The sequence below is a fragment of the Chenopodium quinoa genome, unplaced genomic scaffold (assembly GCF_001683475.1).
Source record: "Chenopodium quinoa cultivar QQ74 unplaced genomic scaffold, ASM168347v1, whole genome shotgun sequence".
NCBI lineage: Eukaryota > Viridiplantae > Streptophyta > Magnoliopsida > Caryophyllales > Amaranthaceae > Chenopodium > Chenopodium quinoa.
Window position 1 is genome coordinate 3182434 of NW_018744066.1, and position 15809 is coordinate 3198242.

Genomic DNA, 15809 nt, shown 5'->3' on the forward strand with positions numbered 1-15809 from the left:
ACTCCTGTACATATATTATGTATAGTTTACAACTCATACATTTAAAAAAAAACCCATAGTAAGATCTTTTTAAACATCAAGACACATATGATAATTCCATTTTTAGACTAATACGTAATATATTGAATTACAATATAATAAGACCTCCTTGCAATAACTCTAGTTTTTTAATCCTTATTTTAAGTGTGCATGGACATAACATGTATCGACATGCGCATATCACAATATCAACATATCATGCGCATTCACATTTACACTACAATCATTATTATGCATGTATATATAGGCAAATATAGTTTAATTTTTATCATTTATCAACATATCAAATTACATAGGGCTTGTCCTGATTTACTGAACTGAGTTGAACTGATTGAGCTGTATTGAATTGAAAATTTCATGTGAGAAGGAAATTAGAAACTGTAGTGAAATGAAAATAAGTTGAAGAGAACAGACCCATACTCATCTAAGTTATACTCTCTAATCTCTATTACACGAACTGACAGTCTGAGAGTTGAAGAAATGAAGAGTACAAAAAAAAAGGTTTTATGAAATACACTCCATGTCTCATAAGAATTTGACTTATTTGTGCTGACTTTTTCAAACTTTGACATAGTTTGACTTAAATTAATAAAAGCCTAAATTATCTTTTTCTAAAAAATAAAAAATCTTAGAAATCGTGTTGCCCTGATTGAAAGTCGTAAGCGAGTCCAATTCTGCAATCTCTAACCAACAATCTGCAAACAATAACGACGTCGTTTCAATCGCAACATCAATGTACGAATTTTCAATCCCTAATAAAAATTGAAAAATTCAACTAACTTTAAGATTCCACGTTCGTTGAAGAAGAAGAAGATAAACCTCTGAATTTCGAAACCTCCAAATTCAATCAACAATGTCGAAACGTTTCTTTTTCCTCCCACTCTCTCTCTTCCTCCTTCTTCTTTCTCTCTCCTCCGCAAACCCTAACCCTAATTCTCTGTTAGCAGCACACACAGAACTCACAAGCTACGGCTTTCCCGTCGGACTTCTCCCCTCGAACGTCGCCGACTACTCAATCAACCGAACTTCCGGCGACTTTTCCGTCAAACTCAGTGATCAATGCAAGCTTACTCTTCCGCCGGACAACTACCTCGCGTCGTATTCGAAGATCGTCAGGGGTAAAATCGTCAAGAATAAGATTGCTCAGCTTGATGGAATTAGGGTTAGGGCTATGTTTCAGTGGTGGTCGATTACTGGGATTCGATCCAGTGGTGATGATTTGGTTTTCGAGGTTGGGTTGTTGAGTGCTAAGTATCCCGCCAAAAATTTCAAGGAGAGTCCTCCTTGTGAGGGTCTTAAGGCCGATTCTTGAGCTCGGAACTTGAGGTTTGAATTTGATTTGTGTGAGCTTAATTGGTTGTTTTATTTTGGGGTTTTTAATTGTGTAGTTCTTTGATTGAATTTTAATGTTATGATTGTTATCTAGGGTTTATATTAATTGATTGTTTTTTCTGTGTGGTTTAGTTGGGCTGTGATTTTCTGTGTGCTAATTTTTGTTTTTGATGTTGCTTTACGCTTTATTATTCTTTTAGTTATTGAATTTCTGGTAATTAAAGTGATTGTGACTTTGTGAGGTTTTAGTGGTTATGACTGATTGTTGTTGGAGGGATGATTAGTTTATCTCAGAGATACGGGCGTTTTCGCTTTACTTTATATATGTATATGCTGATGAAAGTAGGAAATTGAATAGTAGGTAAGAAACTTTTATAGTGATGAAGTGAGGGATGAAAAGGTTGATCTTTTTGGAGATTAGGAATTCCATGTGGTCGTGAGGGACATGAGATTTTTCTCGACGAAAACTTGGAGTATACGCTCATTGCAGGCAGTTCTTGGAATATTATTACGATTGTGATGCGTTTTAGATGCTGAGGGGTGGTTGGTGCGCCTTTGCCACCTTGTCTTGATTGATAACAGTCTGAGGAAAGAAGACTTTACAAGCTGTTATCACCAGCTATATGGATTGTCGTTTAAGAATATTTGTTATGCAATGCTATGGTGCATGTTCTAATTGGTGGTTCAAAGAATGGTGAGAATCTTTGTGTGGGATCCAGAGAGAATCTGGGGGACTTATCGGAATGGAAGTATGAAAAATCTTTGGAGAACAGAGTTGAGGGTTGAAATTCAGCACTTTTTATGAGGGATGCCTTGGTGAGCACTTGAGTGCATGTGATTTAAGAAGGTCTATATTCCCTGTCCTGCTGTCCCCTTGCTCGAGTTTTGCTGATTGTGCAAATACTCCTAATCTCCTACAGTTCTATGTAATCATGAGATGCCTAATTAGTTAGGCTAATGGATCAATTAGCAATTAAGTGATAGTGAGCGATGGAGCTAATAGAAACTTAAGAATATGGGACAAAACATTCCTGATTTTTGGCAAAGTTCAAAAGGCTTTTGGGAAACAATCCTGTCTTATACATATCCAAATGGGGAGAGTACTTTTATTGGTTCCCTCAAAGTTAATTCCAGCTGAGATTTTACAGTTAATCTAACTGAACCGATTTGCAATTGCTATTATCTATCATAATGATAAGAGAGTAATGTTGGGCTTGTTAGCTTAGTTTGAGTGAACTCTATTGTTTTAATGAACAGTATAGCTGAAGATCCTGATTATTATAGAGAATTGATGGTGAGGCTTGTGTTGCAACATAGATATGGTTGTCTCTGTATACAACAAAAAGGTAAGCTATACTGGGAAAATAGGGAAGAGAAATTCTCGGAAATCATGGGAGAGAGTCTTTTTGAAGGTAAGAGCATAAAATGGAGGAATAAGAAAGAAAAGAGAGATAAAGAAGGGAAGTGCTGCAAGTGCATGATGTGGTTCTGGAAGAGGTTATATTATCTACTCTTGTTTCAGAAATTATACCTAATTATTTTGTATATTATATTTTATAGATTGGGCCTTGGGATAATATTGATATAATGGCTTCAAACTTTGGGAAGTTATAGGAAGAGCAAGTAGGACTATTAGCACTTTGCTCTAAGTAGTAGAGAGAGAGAGAGAGTGCCAAAATTGATTATATTGCTGTAATTACAAAATTTGATGACACATCTGAACTATAAGACACTTTCTGATATGTATTTTTGGAATGGCTTTTGAGTGAACTGTTCTGGAGTGGGGAGGGATCAAACCATTGTCACACCAGTACACCACCATATTACTGCAATACATTGGGTGGAAAACTGGAAATGCATCTATCTTGTGTTTTTGACTTGTGAGATAATTTGCAAGCTATCAAATGACCTATTTTAATTTTGAAAATTTCAATTTTTATGGTAAGTTTTCCATATATTCAACAGATATTATTGCTCAAATTTGTAAAGTAGCCAAACTAGGTTGTTGTTGTTGTTTGGGTTTTTTTTTTTTTTTTTTTTTTTTTTTTTTTGTGTGGCTAATTCTGGTTTTCTGATAATTTTGACCTATGCATTGTGTAGTTTACATGTTAAGTTTTTGGTGGGTTAGACCAAACTATTTCTAATCAATAAATTGACAGTTTCTTGGGACAGATTAAGCTAGCAGATATGATATTATCTTGTCAAAATGTGGCATTTTTCAAAAGTGTACTTGAAATCAACTTGGTAATGAGGTTTTGCTAGTACTGCCCTGTATGCCAATTAATAAAAAAAAATTACCAGAAAATGCTTAAATGTGCAAGCTTGATGATTTTGAAATTTGAATGAGGGTCATAAGCATAATCAAAAGGAATTGTTCTCTTGAAGGGCAGGGTATAAATGAGTATGAAGTATTAAGAGGTTGATTAGAACTTCGTTTTAAAAATTTGGATCCTAAATAATCGCAATAGTTTGGATTTGACACTATTCATATACTGACTTTGACTACATTGTGTAGTTTATACGTAGTATTAAAATCAAAAGTAGTTATTTTAAAAAAATGCAACACATCCTATAATTGAAAAAATCTAAAGTAACACAATATAGTAACAAATCTAAACCAATTACCTAAGCTCCATGTGGGTCAAAAAGGGAGGGAGTATATAATTACATGTATTAAAGGTCAAACTTATGTATTGGCTTGTTAGTATTCAGGGTTGGATGGATAGTATAGACTATAGATCCCCTAACTCTGTTCTTGAATGCAGGGTTTCACTCATCTTTATTTCAGTTTCGCAAGTGTACATGCTTGCTCTCAAGTACCATGCCCCAGGAGCAACTACCTCTATTTTATTGCTTTCCTTATGTTATGTGTATAGATGCTGTAATCGTGTTATAATATAGACTTTCAGTGGAATAAAATGTTACTGATAATATCTAAGGCTTCTAAGCTTTGTCTGTAATTTTATTAACTTTTAATGTTGTATATACATACTGCAAACTGCTGCTGTTATTTTTACTATGAAGCTGTTGGCATCACACTTGAAACTAGCACTGATTTAGCACTTGAAGCTCAGGTCAATATAAACTATGCAGTTTTATACAATGTACTTCGGGGTTTTTTTTTTTTTTTTTGTTAACTTGCAACATATAGCTAGTATTAAGGAAAGCGGAAAAATGGTGTAGACGTGTAGTGGACCACAAAGCCATGCAGTTAGCCATGTAGATGAAAAAGTATGGGTATGCTGTGCGTGCTTGTGTAGAGAAAAGCTCGAGATCATTGAGTGCAGGTTAGTATCTTTAGCGTTGTAGTATATACAAGGCGGATCGACATCGTGTTCACAGGGCGCACCTAATTGCAGGGGAGGCTGCTACTCATTTCATCTGCTTTAATAGTTTTATGTATTAGTTTTCTTCTTTTTATCCTTTGTCAAAAAAAAAAAAAAAAAAAAAAAAAAAAAAAAAAAAAAAAAAAAAACTTCTAAAGGTAAATTGATAGGAATATGTCATAATAATTCAAATACACTCTTTAACATAAATCTGACTTTGAAAACCAAAAAGGGGGACGTGTAATTTGATTTTAGAAAGATTTACACTTTATGTTAGCTGAAAATTTACAACTTTACAGAAAAAATAAAGTGGAAAACCAATAAGGGGGGAACGTTTAATTGGAGTTGTGTGGAGTTGGAGTTAGGAATAAAAACAATGGGGTCGGCTTTTAAAAAACAAAGAATAGGCCTCATAGAAGTGTTAATTGTTGGGCCAAAATGAAATTCAACTTCTCGGGGTCGACTTTTACCCCTGCCTTTGTGGCTCTATATACATCAAAAAAGGAAAATTGTTCTGTGTACTGGTGTACCCTCGAAGTTTTAAAAAATGTAATGTGTACCCTTAAAAACTTTCAAATGCACTATGTACCCAGTGGTTTATAAATGAATGTACTAAGGGCCGGTTCTTATACATTGAAATTCAATTCAGTTAAGTTCAGCTCAGTTCAGCTCCTAATTTCCTTCTCTTATAGAATATTCATTTCAGTTCAGTTTAATTCAGTTCAGTTCAGCTCAGTTCAGTTCAGTTCAGCTGAGATTAGTCAATGAGAACAAGCCCTAAAGAGTCAAATACCCTAATCCTCTAATAAATGCACATATCATTGACTTATTAAATTAAAATCATGCCCACACACTAACTTACTTTAAGTACTTTATATTTATACAGTAAAACCGCCTAAAAGCATGAATTAAATCAAAATTTAAACTCTGTCGATCATTCTAAATCATAAATTTGATGCATATGGGGTCTCAATTTAACAAAATTAAGATTTATTGTGAGTCTTAAGGGTATTTGGTGCAAGTTTTTACAAATATCAAGGGTACCCGGAGCCTTTAAGAATTTTCAGGGATACACTGTGTATTTTTTAAAACATCAAGGGTCCATGAAATAATTTCCAAAAAAAAAAAAGTGTTAATTCTTGGGCCAAAAAATTAAATTTAACTTCCTAGTCTACCACTCTACCTCGTTGATAAATGATGAACATCGGCCAAGCAACAAGCCTTTTATTAGTTTTATGGCTTTTAAAGTGTCTAAGCAAAACTTAAAAGTAACTTTTTCTAATTTGTCAATGAGTTAAGTTCAATTTATTTATTTGCTCTTAATTTTGATTTTATTAGTCATATTTATTCAATATATTTATATACTAGTGTAATACTACAGAAAAAGATATAAATTTAGTAAGTTGTGCACTAACAAATTTAAAACTCAAAGTGTCATGAGCTCAAAACTAAAATACAAAGTAGTATATATAAAACAAAGCACGTAAATTTTGAAAACTTTACTCACCTTCTTAATAGTCAAATCTCTACCATCTAATCAAGATGTGAAATTAGTCTATGATAATATGACTATTGTCAATATTTTTAAAAATTTCACCTAACCAGGACCATACAAGAATGAGACTTGTATGAACTTTTGCATATTGTTATTGATCTTCCATAGTAAATTATCGATTTATTGCTCTAAAGTAGCACATTAACTTATAATATTTTTTATACTTTTTTTTTTCATTTATTTGACTTTTTTTTGTTATTCATTTCATCATATGTGTCATTTTGACACTCTAATGATTTATACTTAATGAAAAGAGAAAATTGTGAAAAATGACCTTTTAAGTGGTCGACTTTTTGAAAAAGGTTATTTTAAATGAAAACTTGTGAAAAATGACCTTTTAAGTTGTATATTGTTTGTAGAGGGTACTTGGGTGAGCTTACGTGGTGGTCAACGCTAGAGCTCCGGCGATGACTATCATATGTTAGTCACGTGACTTATTTTTTTTAAAAAAAATTCCCTAAATTTCCCTCCTTTCCTGACCTAACCCAAATTGAAGACAAAGCATTCAATGAAAGGGATAGGTCGGGAAAGGAGGGAAATTCGGGGATTTTTTATTTTTTATTTTAAAAAAAAAAAAAAAAAAAGTTACGTGACCAACCGCGTTGACCATCACGTCGAAGCTCCGGCGTTTACCACCATGCAAGCTCACCCAAGTACCCCATACAAACAAAATACAACTTAAAAGGTCCTTTTTCACAAGTTTTCACTTAAAAGGTCCTTTTTCAAATAGTCGACCACTTAAAAGTTCCTTTCTCACAATTTTCTCTAATGAAAATATAGTAATGTCATCAACAAGATGAACTTGTGAAAGGTACATAATTGAAACAAGTCCAAATTAAATTAATTAAAGATAGTTTCTTTTCTTTTTTTTTTTTTTTTTTTTTTTACGAAATTAAAGATCGTTACAACATGTAAATAAGGATGCATTCTCTTAAATTTCATAGGTTAGTATCTCAAAAATCATAATGGGTGCATGTGGAACTTTTTCATTTATGAGCTCGATGTTACTATCCATTGATATATACTAAACCCTAATTTTTTTGGTCCACAACGTGTAGATAAGTGGGAGCCATGCATGCAAAAATGACATTACCATGCATCCAAATAATTTAAATAAAAAGCTCCTTTTAATAATTGATGAGGGCCATCCTTTAATATTTTCATCTGTCAACTATCTATTACTCCACTTGTCCAATCCTTTTATTATTCCTTTTCTGATTAAGGGATAATAACTGTTCAAATAAATCATAATAACAATGTAGAGGAAAATTAGAGAATATGATATAGATTAGACCTCAATATTTGCTAAATAATTGTCGTATTATTTTCATTGCATTAGAAGCAAAATTTGTCATCATCATTGTATTCTCTATTTCTTCAAGTGGCGAGTGTATAGGATTACACGTACACTTACACAACTTCTTTTAAATTCGTGCTCCCAAGTCCCAAACTCAATTGGTGCTCGAATGCCAACTCCAAAAATCCAGGGAGAGCACGCAATTGTAAAGGAAAAGGAGATTGGATTCCGGTTTAACAAATTTGTTTGGTGAAGAAACAACGATAACACTTTAATTAATTGCGTAAAAATCTACTAATAATTCAATCTTGAAATTGAGTTAAATCTACTAATAATTCCGATTTGACACTATTTTGAATTATTTTGATACATATAAAAAATGTGTTATTAAAGACTTTTCCGTCTTGCTATTCAAAAAAAAAAAAAAAAAAGACTTTTCCGTCTTTAAAATCATTATAACTCAAGCACTTATCATTTTTCATTTACCATCCAATTAGTCTATCCCCTTGAGATGCATAAATTCAATTGGTGCCCTTTTATATTATACAATATAGATAAGATAAAATACTATACCTTGAAAAATAAGGCCAACCAAGTCACTTCGTAGAATGGTTTTGAGTTAAAGGACAAATTAGGTCATTTTTTTTTTATAAAACTGTCTCTTTCTTTGGTAGCTAGCACATTGGAAAGACATTTTATTCTTATTGATTAATTGGTAATTCTTTCCCAAATATTATAAGATTGGTATGAAAGTTAGTGTGTTAGTGATACTAAATTTGTGCTCTTTTGGTGAAAGTGAGGTGTCAAACAATTAGGGCAAATCGAATTACTTTCTACTACTAAACTATACAGTACAATTAGAGGAATTCAAAGTGTCACAAACTTTTATAGCTTAGGCCTAACATAAAAGAATAATAGGCATTACAAGCTTGCTTTGTTTGACCATTAATTTTAAAATACGATCAAAGTTGTTAACTTTCTATTAACATAAGATGATACAAGCACAAATTCCTCCTATAATTAAGATTAAAAAATTAAAAAAAAAAAACCCCCCTCAAACTTCAATCAACCCTAATCATCATAATTTATGTTAAATCTCATGCTTAGAGCTGTCAATTCGGGTAAGTGGGTCGGGTTTGAGTCGGGTTAGTATGGGCCGGGTCATCTCGGGGCGGGTCAGTACGGGTTAATGTCGGGACTTATGCGGGTCGGGTTCGGGTTGGGTCATGCTTGAGTCGGGTTACGTCGGGTCATACATCTTATCGGGTTTGGGTTGGGTTTAGGTCGGGTCAATAAAAGGTCGGGTTATATTCGGATCGGGTGAAAAACAGGTTGGGTTACATTCGGGTTTTTACGGGTTTAAACGAGTTAGGGTCCTGTTCGGGTTCGAGTCGGGTTCGGTCCAAGTTAATTATTTACGGGTTATAATCAGGTCGGGTCATTATCGGGTTCGAGTCGGGTTCGGTTCAAGTCAATAATTTGCGGGTTATAATCAAGTCGGGTCATTCTTGGGTTCGAGTCGGGTTCGGTTCAAGTCAATACATTTTTATTTTTTTTTTTAAAGCTCCAAATCAAATTGCATAATTTAAAACATTTTAAAAAATATTAAAATAAACAAGTGAATACTAAAATTTGAAAAAAAAAAATATAAGTAGTTATATGGAAGTTTATTTTGAAGTTTATTTACGGGTTATAATCTTATGTATTTGTTAACGTCGAATCTCTATTGTAGATGTCGTATGGCTTTTAATTAATGAAATGTTTTTGCTATTAAAAAAAAATTATTTATAAGATAAATTTAGAAAAAAAAAAACATTTGGCTGATTTAATTAGACAAAATCACTATCACCGATTCACCTCACTCACCTCATATTGCCTCAATTACGTTTAAAAAACATTGACAGCTCATAGAGTCACAACTCTACTCTAATACTCTATCAACTCATGTCCTCATATAACTCATTGCTCATATAGGAAGTTGAAGATAATTAGGAAAAATAAAATCAATCACATTAGAAATTCCATGGTGGAAAATTTCGTCAATCTCGCCATTAGAGTGCAACCTTCCTTAATATACTAAGATTGAGTCTTTTTTTTTTTTTGTTGTTGTCCAGTTCAGTTTTTCTTTGATGAGGATTATGTAAGAGATAAGTCAAGTAAGATGAGAAAGGCCACTTTTGTTTTATAATTGGAATCCATGTTAATAAATTGAAAAAAAGCCTGAAACTCAATAGTCAATACGGAGTACTCTTTTTATCCTAAAAACTCCTAAATCCTAAACTTCGGGTTAGTAATAGGTCGAGTTTAAATTCGGGTCAGGTCAATAAGAAGTCGGGTTGAATTTGGGTCGGGTCAATAACAAGTCGGGTTGATTTCGGGTTGGATTTGTAACAGGTCGGGTTAGGAACGGGTCGGGTTGACCTCGGGTCGGGTTAGTAACAGGTCGGGTTGAATTCGGGTTTTGACGGGTTAAATCGGGTTTGGGTCATTTTCGGGTTCGAGTCGGGTTCGGTTCAGGTCAATAATTTACGGGTCACATTCGGGTCGGGTCCTCTCTGGTCGGGTTCGGGTCTCAAATACTCAGGTCAACTCGGGTCTAGGGTTGGTTTCAGGTCGAGTTCAGATCACCATTTTTTCGGGTTCAGACGGGTTAGGGTTAGGGTTAGGGTCGGGTTAGGGTCGGTATTTCGGGTCAGGTCAGCTTTTAACAGCTCTACTCATATTACATGTATTTATTTATTTAGTCACGTGATGAAACTATAATATGATGGTTGTAACTTGTAATTGTCTTTTTATTGTATATTATAAATTTAATTTCTTTTAAGATTCGGTTCATATTAAATACATCACGTGGGTTCATTTGCGAATTGCAATCAAAGGTCTATTAAAAGTGACTTTGTGAGTTATTGTTGATGCCAATTATTGATAATTAAGTACTACTCGTTGATTTGAAAGTTGTATATTGTTTGCATATATACAAAATGAAGTTACGTGCTATTTATGCACATTTGAATTAATTATTAGAAAAAATATGTGAAACTTGGAATACGACATGTATCTCTAAGTAACTCAATCGGCTAAATAAAGAATGTGAATGAACCAAAACTTTATAAAAAAGAAGATTTTTATGTGTTGCACCCAGACATATACTCCGTATTGATCGGTGTATATATATATGATCGGATTTTGATCATAATAACTACTTGAACATATTTATTGATCAGATGGAGTATATCTGAAGACGTAGATCCAGTGGTTTAGTTATTAGCTATTTAATTTCTTTGTTTCATTTTAGTTGATACACAAAAATAAAGTTTAGAGCTTTTAATTAAAAGTGTAAATTTTTGGTTGAACTAGACCTTTGACAATATTCAATCCATACATTTACACTATTTACTTGTAAAATATGTGATTGAAAAACGTTGTAACCAAATCAAACTATGTAAACCTTTTCACTCCTTTTATCTGCAACTTTGATATAGGCGAGCCTATTATGTACACCCCATTCAATTAATAATTGAGTAAAAATATTACTCCGTATTTGCTTTTTTATTGATTAAATAAGCATATGAATATATGACTCTGGGTGTACGGTGCACCCGTATCATATCTTATATTTCCCACAAGGCTAGAAGGGGATAAAATATCAATAGATATACGAAGTAATATACTAAGTACTAGTATAACATTTAGCAATATGTAGACACTTGATTACATAAGGACATTATTCATCTACAATTTTAGATGTAGGAAGTTCTTCAATTTCCACTTTTGCCTTAACAAGACTCTATAGGTTTGGGACATTATATGTTCTAAATTGAAACACACTCTATCTCAAAGCGTTCCCAATTTAATTTTTTATGAACTTGAGTCCCGAGTAATAATTTGAAATACATGTCAAAACAACGAGTCAGTCAATGTAAAAAAAAAAGGGATATTCCCATTGATACACTCCAGGTTTTGACTTTTCTCAATGGTACCACATTTTTTTTTGACTTCCTGCTGATACACCCAAGGTTTTGACTTTATAATTCACGTACCTAAGTCTGTTAATCAGGCGTTAATAACTTGATAAATTAACATCTTAGGCTTAGTAAAAGATGAAATGACTAATATACCCCTTTTTTAATCCATTCCCTCCGAAATTTTCCGCTTAAATTGTCTGTTATTTCCCTCTAACTTCTCAAACCCTATTCCCTCCCTAAAAAAAAAAAACCACTTTTCCCTCTTCTATTCTCCATTAAAGTTCTCTTCCATTGTTGCAAACTTATCTCATCTCCATTAAAGCTCCCTTGCTGCAAACTTATCTTCTCTTCTGACATTGCTGCAAACTTATCATTGATTGTTTATGTTTAATATTGAGATCAACTAAAATAGACAAAATAACTAAAATGTGGGACAAATTGAAATAGACAAAATGGCATCAGTTGCTAACATTCATTAATATATATAGGTTATTTGGGAACATTGCAAAAATCCAACTTTCAACAGTAAAGTTGTCTACTAAATTACCAAATAACAACAGCAAAAATCATCCCAAATGACCAAATAAAAAACAAAGTTAACTACAAGTTTTGACTTTCTAACAAATTATCAAAATGCATATGCCACTATACTGCAGAACAAAAGACTTAAGAGCTTGGAGAATTTGATTTTCATTGAGACATAGGCACTGGTTGGCTAGGCAACTGTGAAGCTGTCAGTACTGTTGCTTGCTCAGCTGAGGGTCTGCCCTTCTGTCCCTTTGCTTGTTTAGCTGAAGCTGCTGACTGATATCCAACTTCTTCAGATTTCTTTGCTGCCTTAGCTGCCTTTGTTGCATTACTTTGGTCTCTGACCCTAGGATTTTTTATGACAACAGGCTCATTTGACTTCAGTTCTTTCCCAGTTAACCCTCCCATACAAGTTGTCTTATTATGGCCAAAGCAACCACATTTGCTACATTTGACTGTTTTGGACCTTTTTCCAGGTTGCTCTTCACCTTCCTCCCTCTTTCTATTCCTACTTGGTCTTCCAATTCCCCTATTCATCTTAGGAGGCATGATGATTGTATCTGACTCATCTGCAGGCCATTGCTGTGTATCAGGAATTGGGTTAATGCAGACACTATAAGCTTGCTTGTAAGTCTTCAGAGAATACCAGGAACTGACAAAGTCATGTGGGTCAAGCTTTGCATCAATGCAGGCCCTAATGGCATGCCTACATGGCACACCTGTCAGGTGCCATGCCCCACAGGAACAAATCTTCTTGTTTAAGCTCAGAGGAAACTGTGATCTTCCTTCATGAATTTCATATTCTCCTGGACTGGACTTGAAAGCTCTACATTTTGAGGTAGCTTTACCTATTTCTTTCACTAGATTCACAATTTTAGGAGTAATGTCTTCATCTTTCCAAGACCTTGCATTCTCCATCCTTGTTGCAATTCTCACCATACAAACCCTTCTTATTCCTGCATTCAGTATCATAATTAGATGTCTTACTAAACCAGTTTGAAATAACAATGATATCACATCAATTGAACAATTAATACCTTCTAGCAAAGTCAAAATAGGCCTACACCTATTCACCCCAAGTGTAGAGTTGAAGCTCTCTACAAAATTAGAGGTATTGGAGTCATTGCAAACATTTGGGTCAAATGCATGCTTACTCCATTTAAATTGCTCTCCCAAGTCTGCAAACCAACACATGACATAATCACCTCCTACTTTCTGCAACTTCTCCATAGCTTTCCTAAATGTGAAAGCTGAAGATGCATTGCAAGCTCTCCAAAAGAGAACATGCATCATAGGGCCTGGAAAAAGTTTCTTGAAGTTTCTACTGAGATGCCTATAGCAAAACCTCCTATCAGCTTTAGGCCAGACTTGTTCTAATGCAAGTTCAACTCCCTGATACAATGAGTACACAATAAGCATGTTTAGGGATAGACTCATATCATAGCAAAACAATGATAAAATTGAAACACAAAGAGGAAAGTACTTGCCTTTTGCCTATCAGAAATAATGGTCCAATGCTCCCTTTATGAGTCTTTCACAATGTTCAACAAATGCCAAAAGAAGTATGTCCATGATTGCTTGTATTCTTGGCCAACTACAACATATGCAATGGGGAAGATCTTATTATTTCCATCTATTCCCACAGCAAAGAGCAATACCCCCCATAGTTACCTTTGAGATGGGTCCCATCTACACCAATTAAAGGTCTAACACCTTTTAATAGACCTTTCCATTGTCCAGTGAAGGTGATAAAGATGCTTGTAAATTGCAGCTGTTTAGGGATAGACTTAGTTTCATTCCATGCACAAAAAGCTTTTGACTCTGGGTTTGTTTCTATGCACATCTTAGCATATTGTGGCAGCATTCCATATGACTCATCATGTCCTCCAAACAACTGCTCAATCACATAGCTCTTTAACCTGTACAAGGTTGACTGCCTCATGTTGATGCCATATCTCTGAAAAAGAAGTTCATTGAGTGCTTTCCCAGGAATGTCTGGGTTAGCCCTGATGTCTTCCATGACTTTTTGTGATGCCCATTTTACATTGCATATGGGGTTGTAAGTCTCTAAGTCCCTACAAGTGTGTACATTAGGCCATATTTTCTTGATTGCCCAAGTTCTGCCATCTGACAGTCTACTGGCACGCAATCTCCAATCACAGCATTCAGATTGGCAAACTGCACTGTACCTTTTGTTGTCAGCATACTCTACATTGATGGAAAATCTTTCTTGAACAACAAAATCCTTCAAAGTGTCCTTAAAGTGAGCTTTGTCAGTAAAAATCATCCAAGGCCTGAGTGTTATTTTACCAAAATCAGCATCCTCATACATTTCTCCATTTTTTTACAATCTCTGAAAATAATCTTCATCATCTTCATCATCAAAGAAGTCAAACCATTTTGTTGGTTTCCAAGTGTCCTTCACTTTTGGAATCCTATTAAGCTGCTCTTGCTCATCTTCTGGAATATCACCTGTTGGTGCAACTTCTCCATCAGAGTCTTCTTCAGCTTCATTATAACCACCTGATCTCTCAGTCTTTATAGACTCAGAGCTTTGGACAACAAATTGCATCCTTCTTCTCACCCTAGAGCCAGAAGAACTGCCTGCACCTGACTCAAATTCACCCCTGAAGAACTGCCCTGCACCTGACTCAAATTCACCCCTAAAGAACTGCCCTCAGTCACAGTCACATTCACCCTAGAAGCTGATCCATGAATCTGACTCACAGTGTCACCAACACCTAGCATCCTTCTCTCACTCACAGTGTCACCAACACTTAGCATCCTTCTCTCACTCACAGTTGAACCTATCCTTAACCCCTTTCTTATAGTTGTGGACCTAGGAATCTTTCTTCTAAATACAGAGGTCTGAGTTAATGGTTCAGCATCAGAAGTTTTAGGTGTCTTAGTGACTGCCAAAGGTGAGAATCTAGGACTCCTTCTTAGTGTTAAACCCTTGAAAACAGTAGTTGGTGACCTAGGAGATGGTGGTTGCATTGGGGTTGTTTTGGTGGTACTACTCTTTTTATTCTTTGTAGCCTTAACCTTCTTAGACTTTTGTATCCTGTCCATAGATTTCTCAAACTCTATTCTACCCTTGGTATACTCAGAAGCAGATTAAGGATTATTTGTTTCTTCTTGGGGTGAATCATAACCCTCATTATACCTAGGTGGAGAGGACTCATTATTTGGGATTATCTCATTAATAGAAGGCTGTTTATCAATTTGGGAAGGGTAAAATTGGAATGGTTATGTTTGGGTTGTTTCATTTTGAGTGGGTTGATCTGTTTGGAGTGTTTCATTCTGAGGGGGTGGATCAGTTGGTGGTACAGTTTGGGAAGGTTCATCATTATGGGGTGGTACAGTTTGGGAAGGTGCAGCAATTGGTTGTTCAGATTTGGATTTGTTCCTTAACCTGTTGATCATTCTATTCAAGGCACTTGGTTTCTTGGCAATCCCAACCCAAATGTGATACATCTCACAGTCACCTAGGGTATGAATCATCTTAAAAAAAAATCAGCATCATCTAGTAAAGGGTGATTCTTTTCATTGTGACCATAACCAAAGGTAGGGTTGATTAAGGGATACTCAGTGTTTCGGGGTTTTCTGATGTCCTGCGGGAGAGTTACAATTCCGAGACTGGAACCGGACGCCTGTACCTGCAAAATAACGGAGACTCCTGAGAGCTCCGCCTCCAACGGTCAAGTTAGTACCTGATTAAGGAGTAATTAATACGGAAATTAAAGTAATAAGATCTCTCTAGGTGA

At 34.8% G+C, this 15809-nt stretch overlaps 1 protein-coding gene and 1 long non-coding RNA gene across 2 annotated transcripts; one reads left to right on the plus strand and one right to left on the minus strand.

Annotated features, from left to right (window-relative positions):
- Window positions 1-697: 697 nt before the first annotated feature.
- Window positions 698-4419, plus strand: LOC110691058. The gene is made up of 2 exons (XR_002505197.1): window positions 698-1365; window positions 4137-4419. It is a non-coding gene; the product is annotated as an uncharacterized LOC110691058 (long non-coding RNA).
- A 7785-nt stretch (window positions 4420-12204) lies between these two features.
- LOC110691100 lies at window positions 12205-13461 on the minus strand. The gene is made up of 2 exons (XM_021868033.1): window positions 13080-13461; window positions 12205-12998 (listed from the first exon to the last, which is right to left on the minus strand). Exons 1-2 carry the CDS (start codon window positions 13459-13461, stop codon window positions 12205-12207), a joined length of 1176 nt encoding a protein of 391 aa, XP_021723725.1.
- Between the last annotated feature and the right edge of the window lie 2348 nt (window positions 13462-15809).

Coding starts and splice junctions, on each gene's coding strand:
- LOC110691100 (XM_021868033.1), bottom strand. CDS start 13,461: ATGCTTATTGTGTACTCATTGTATCAGGGAGTTGAACTTGCATTAGAA. Junction 12,999..13,079: donor TATTTTGACTTTGCTAGAAG/GTATTAATTGTT, acceptor TACTGAATGCAG/GAATAAGAAGGGTTTGTATG.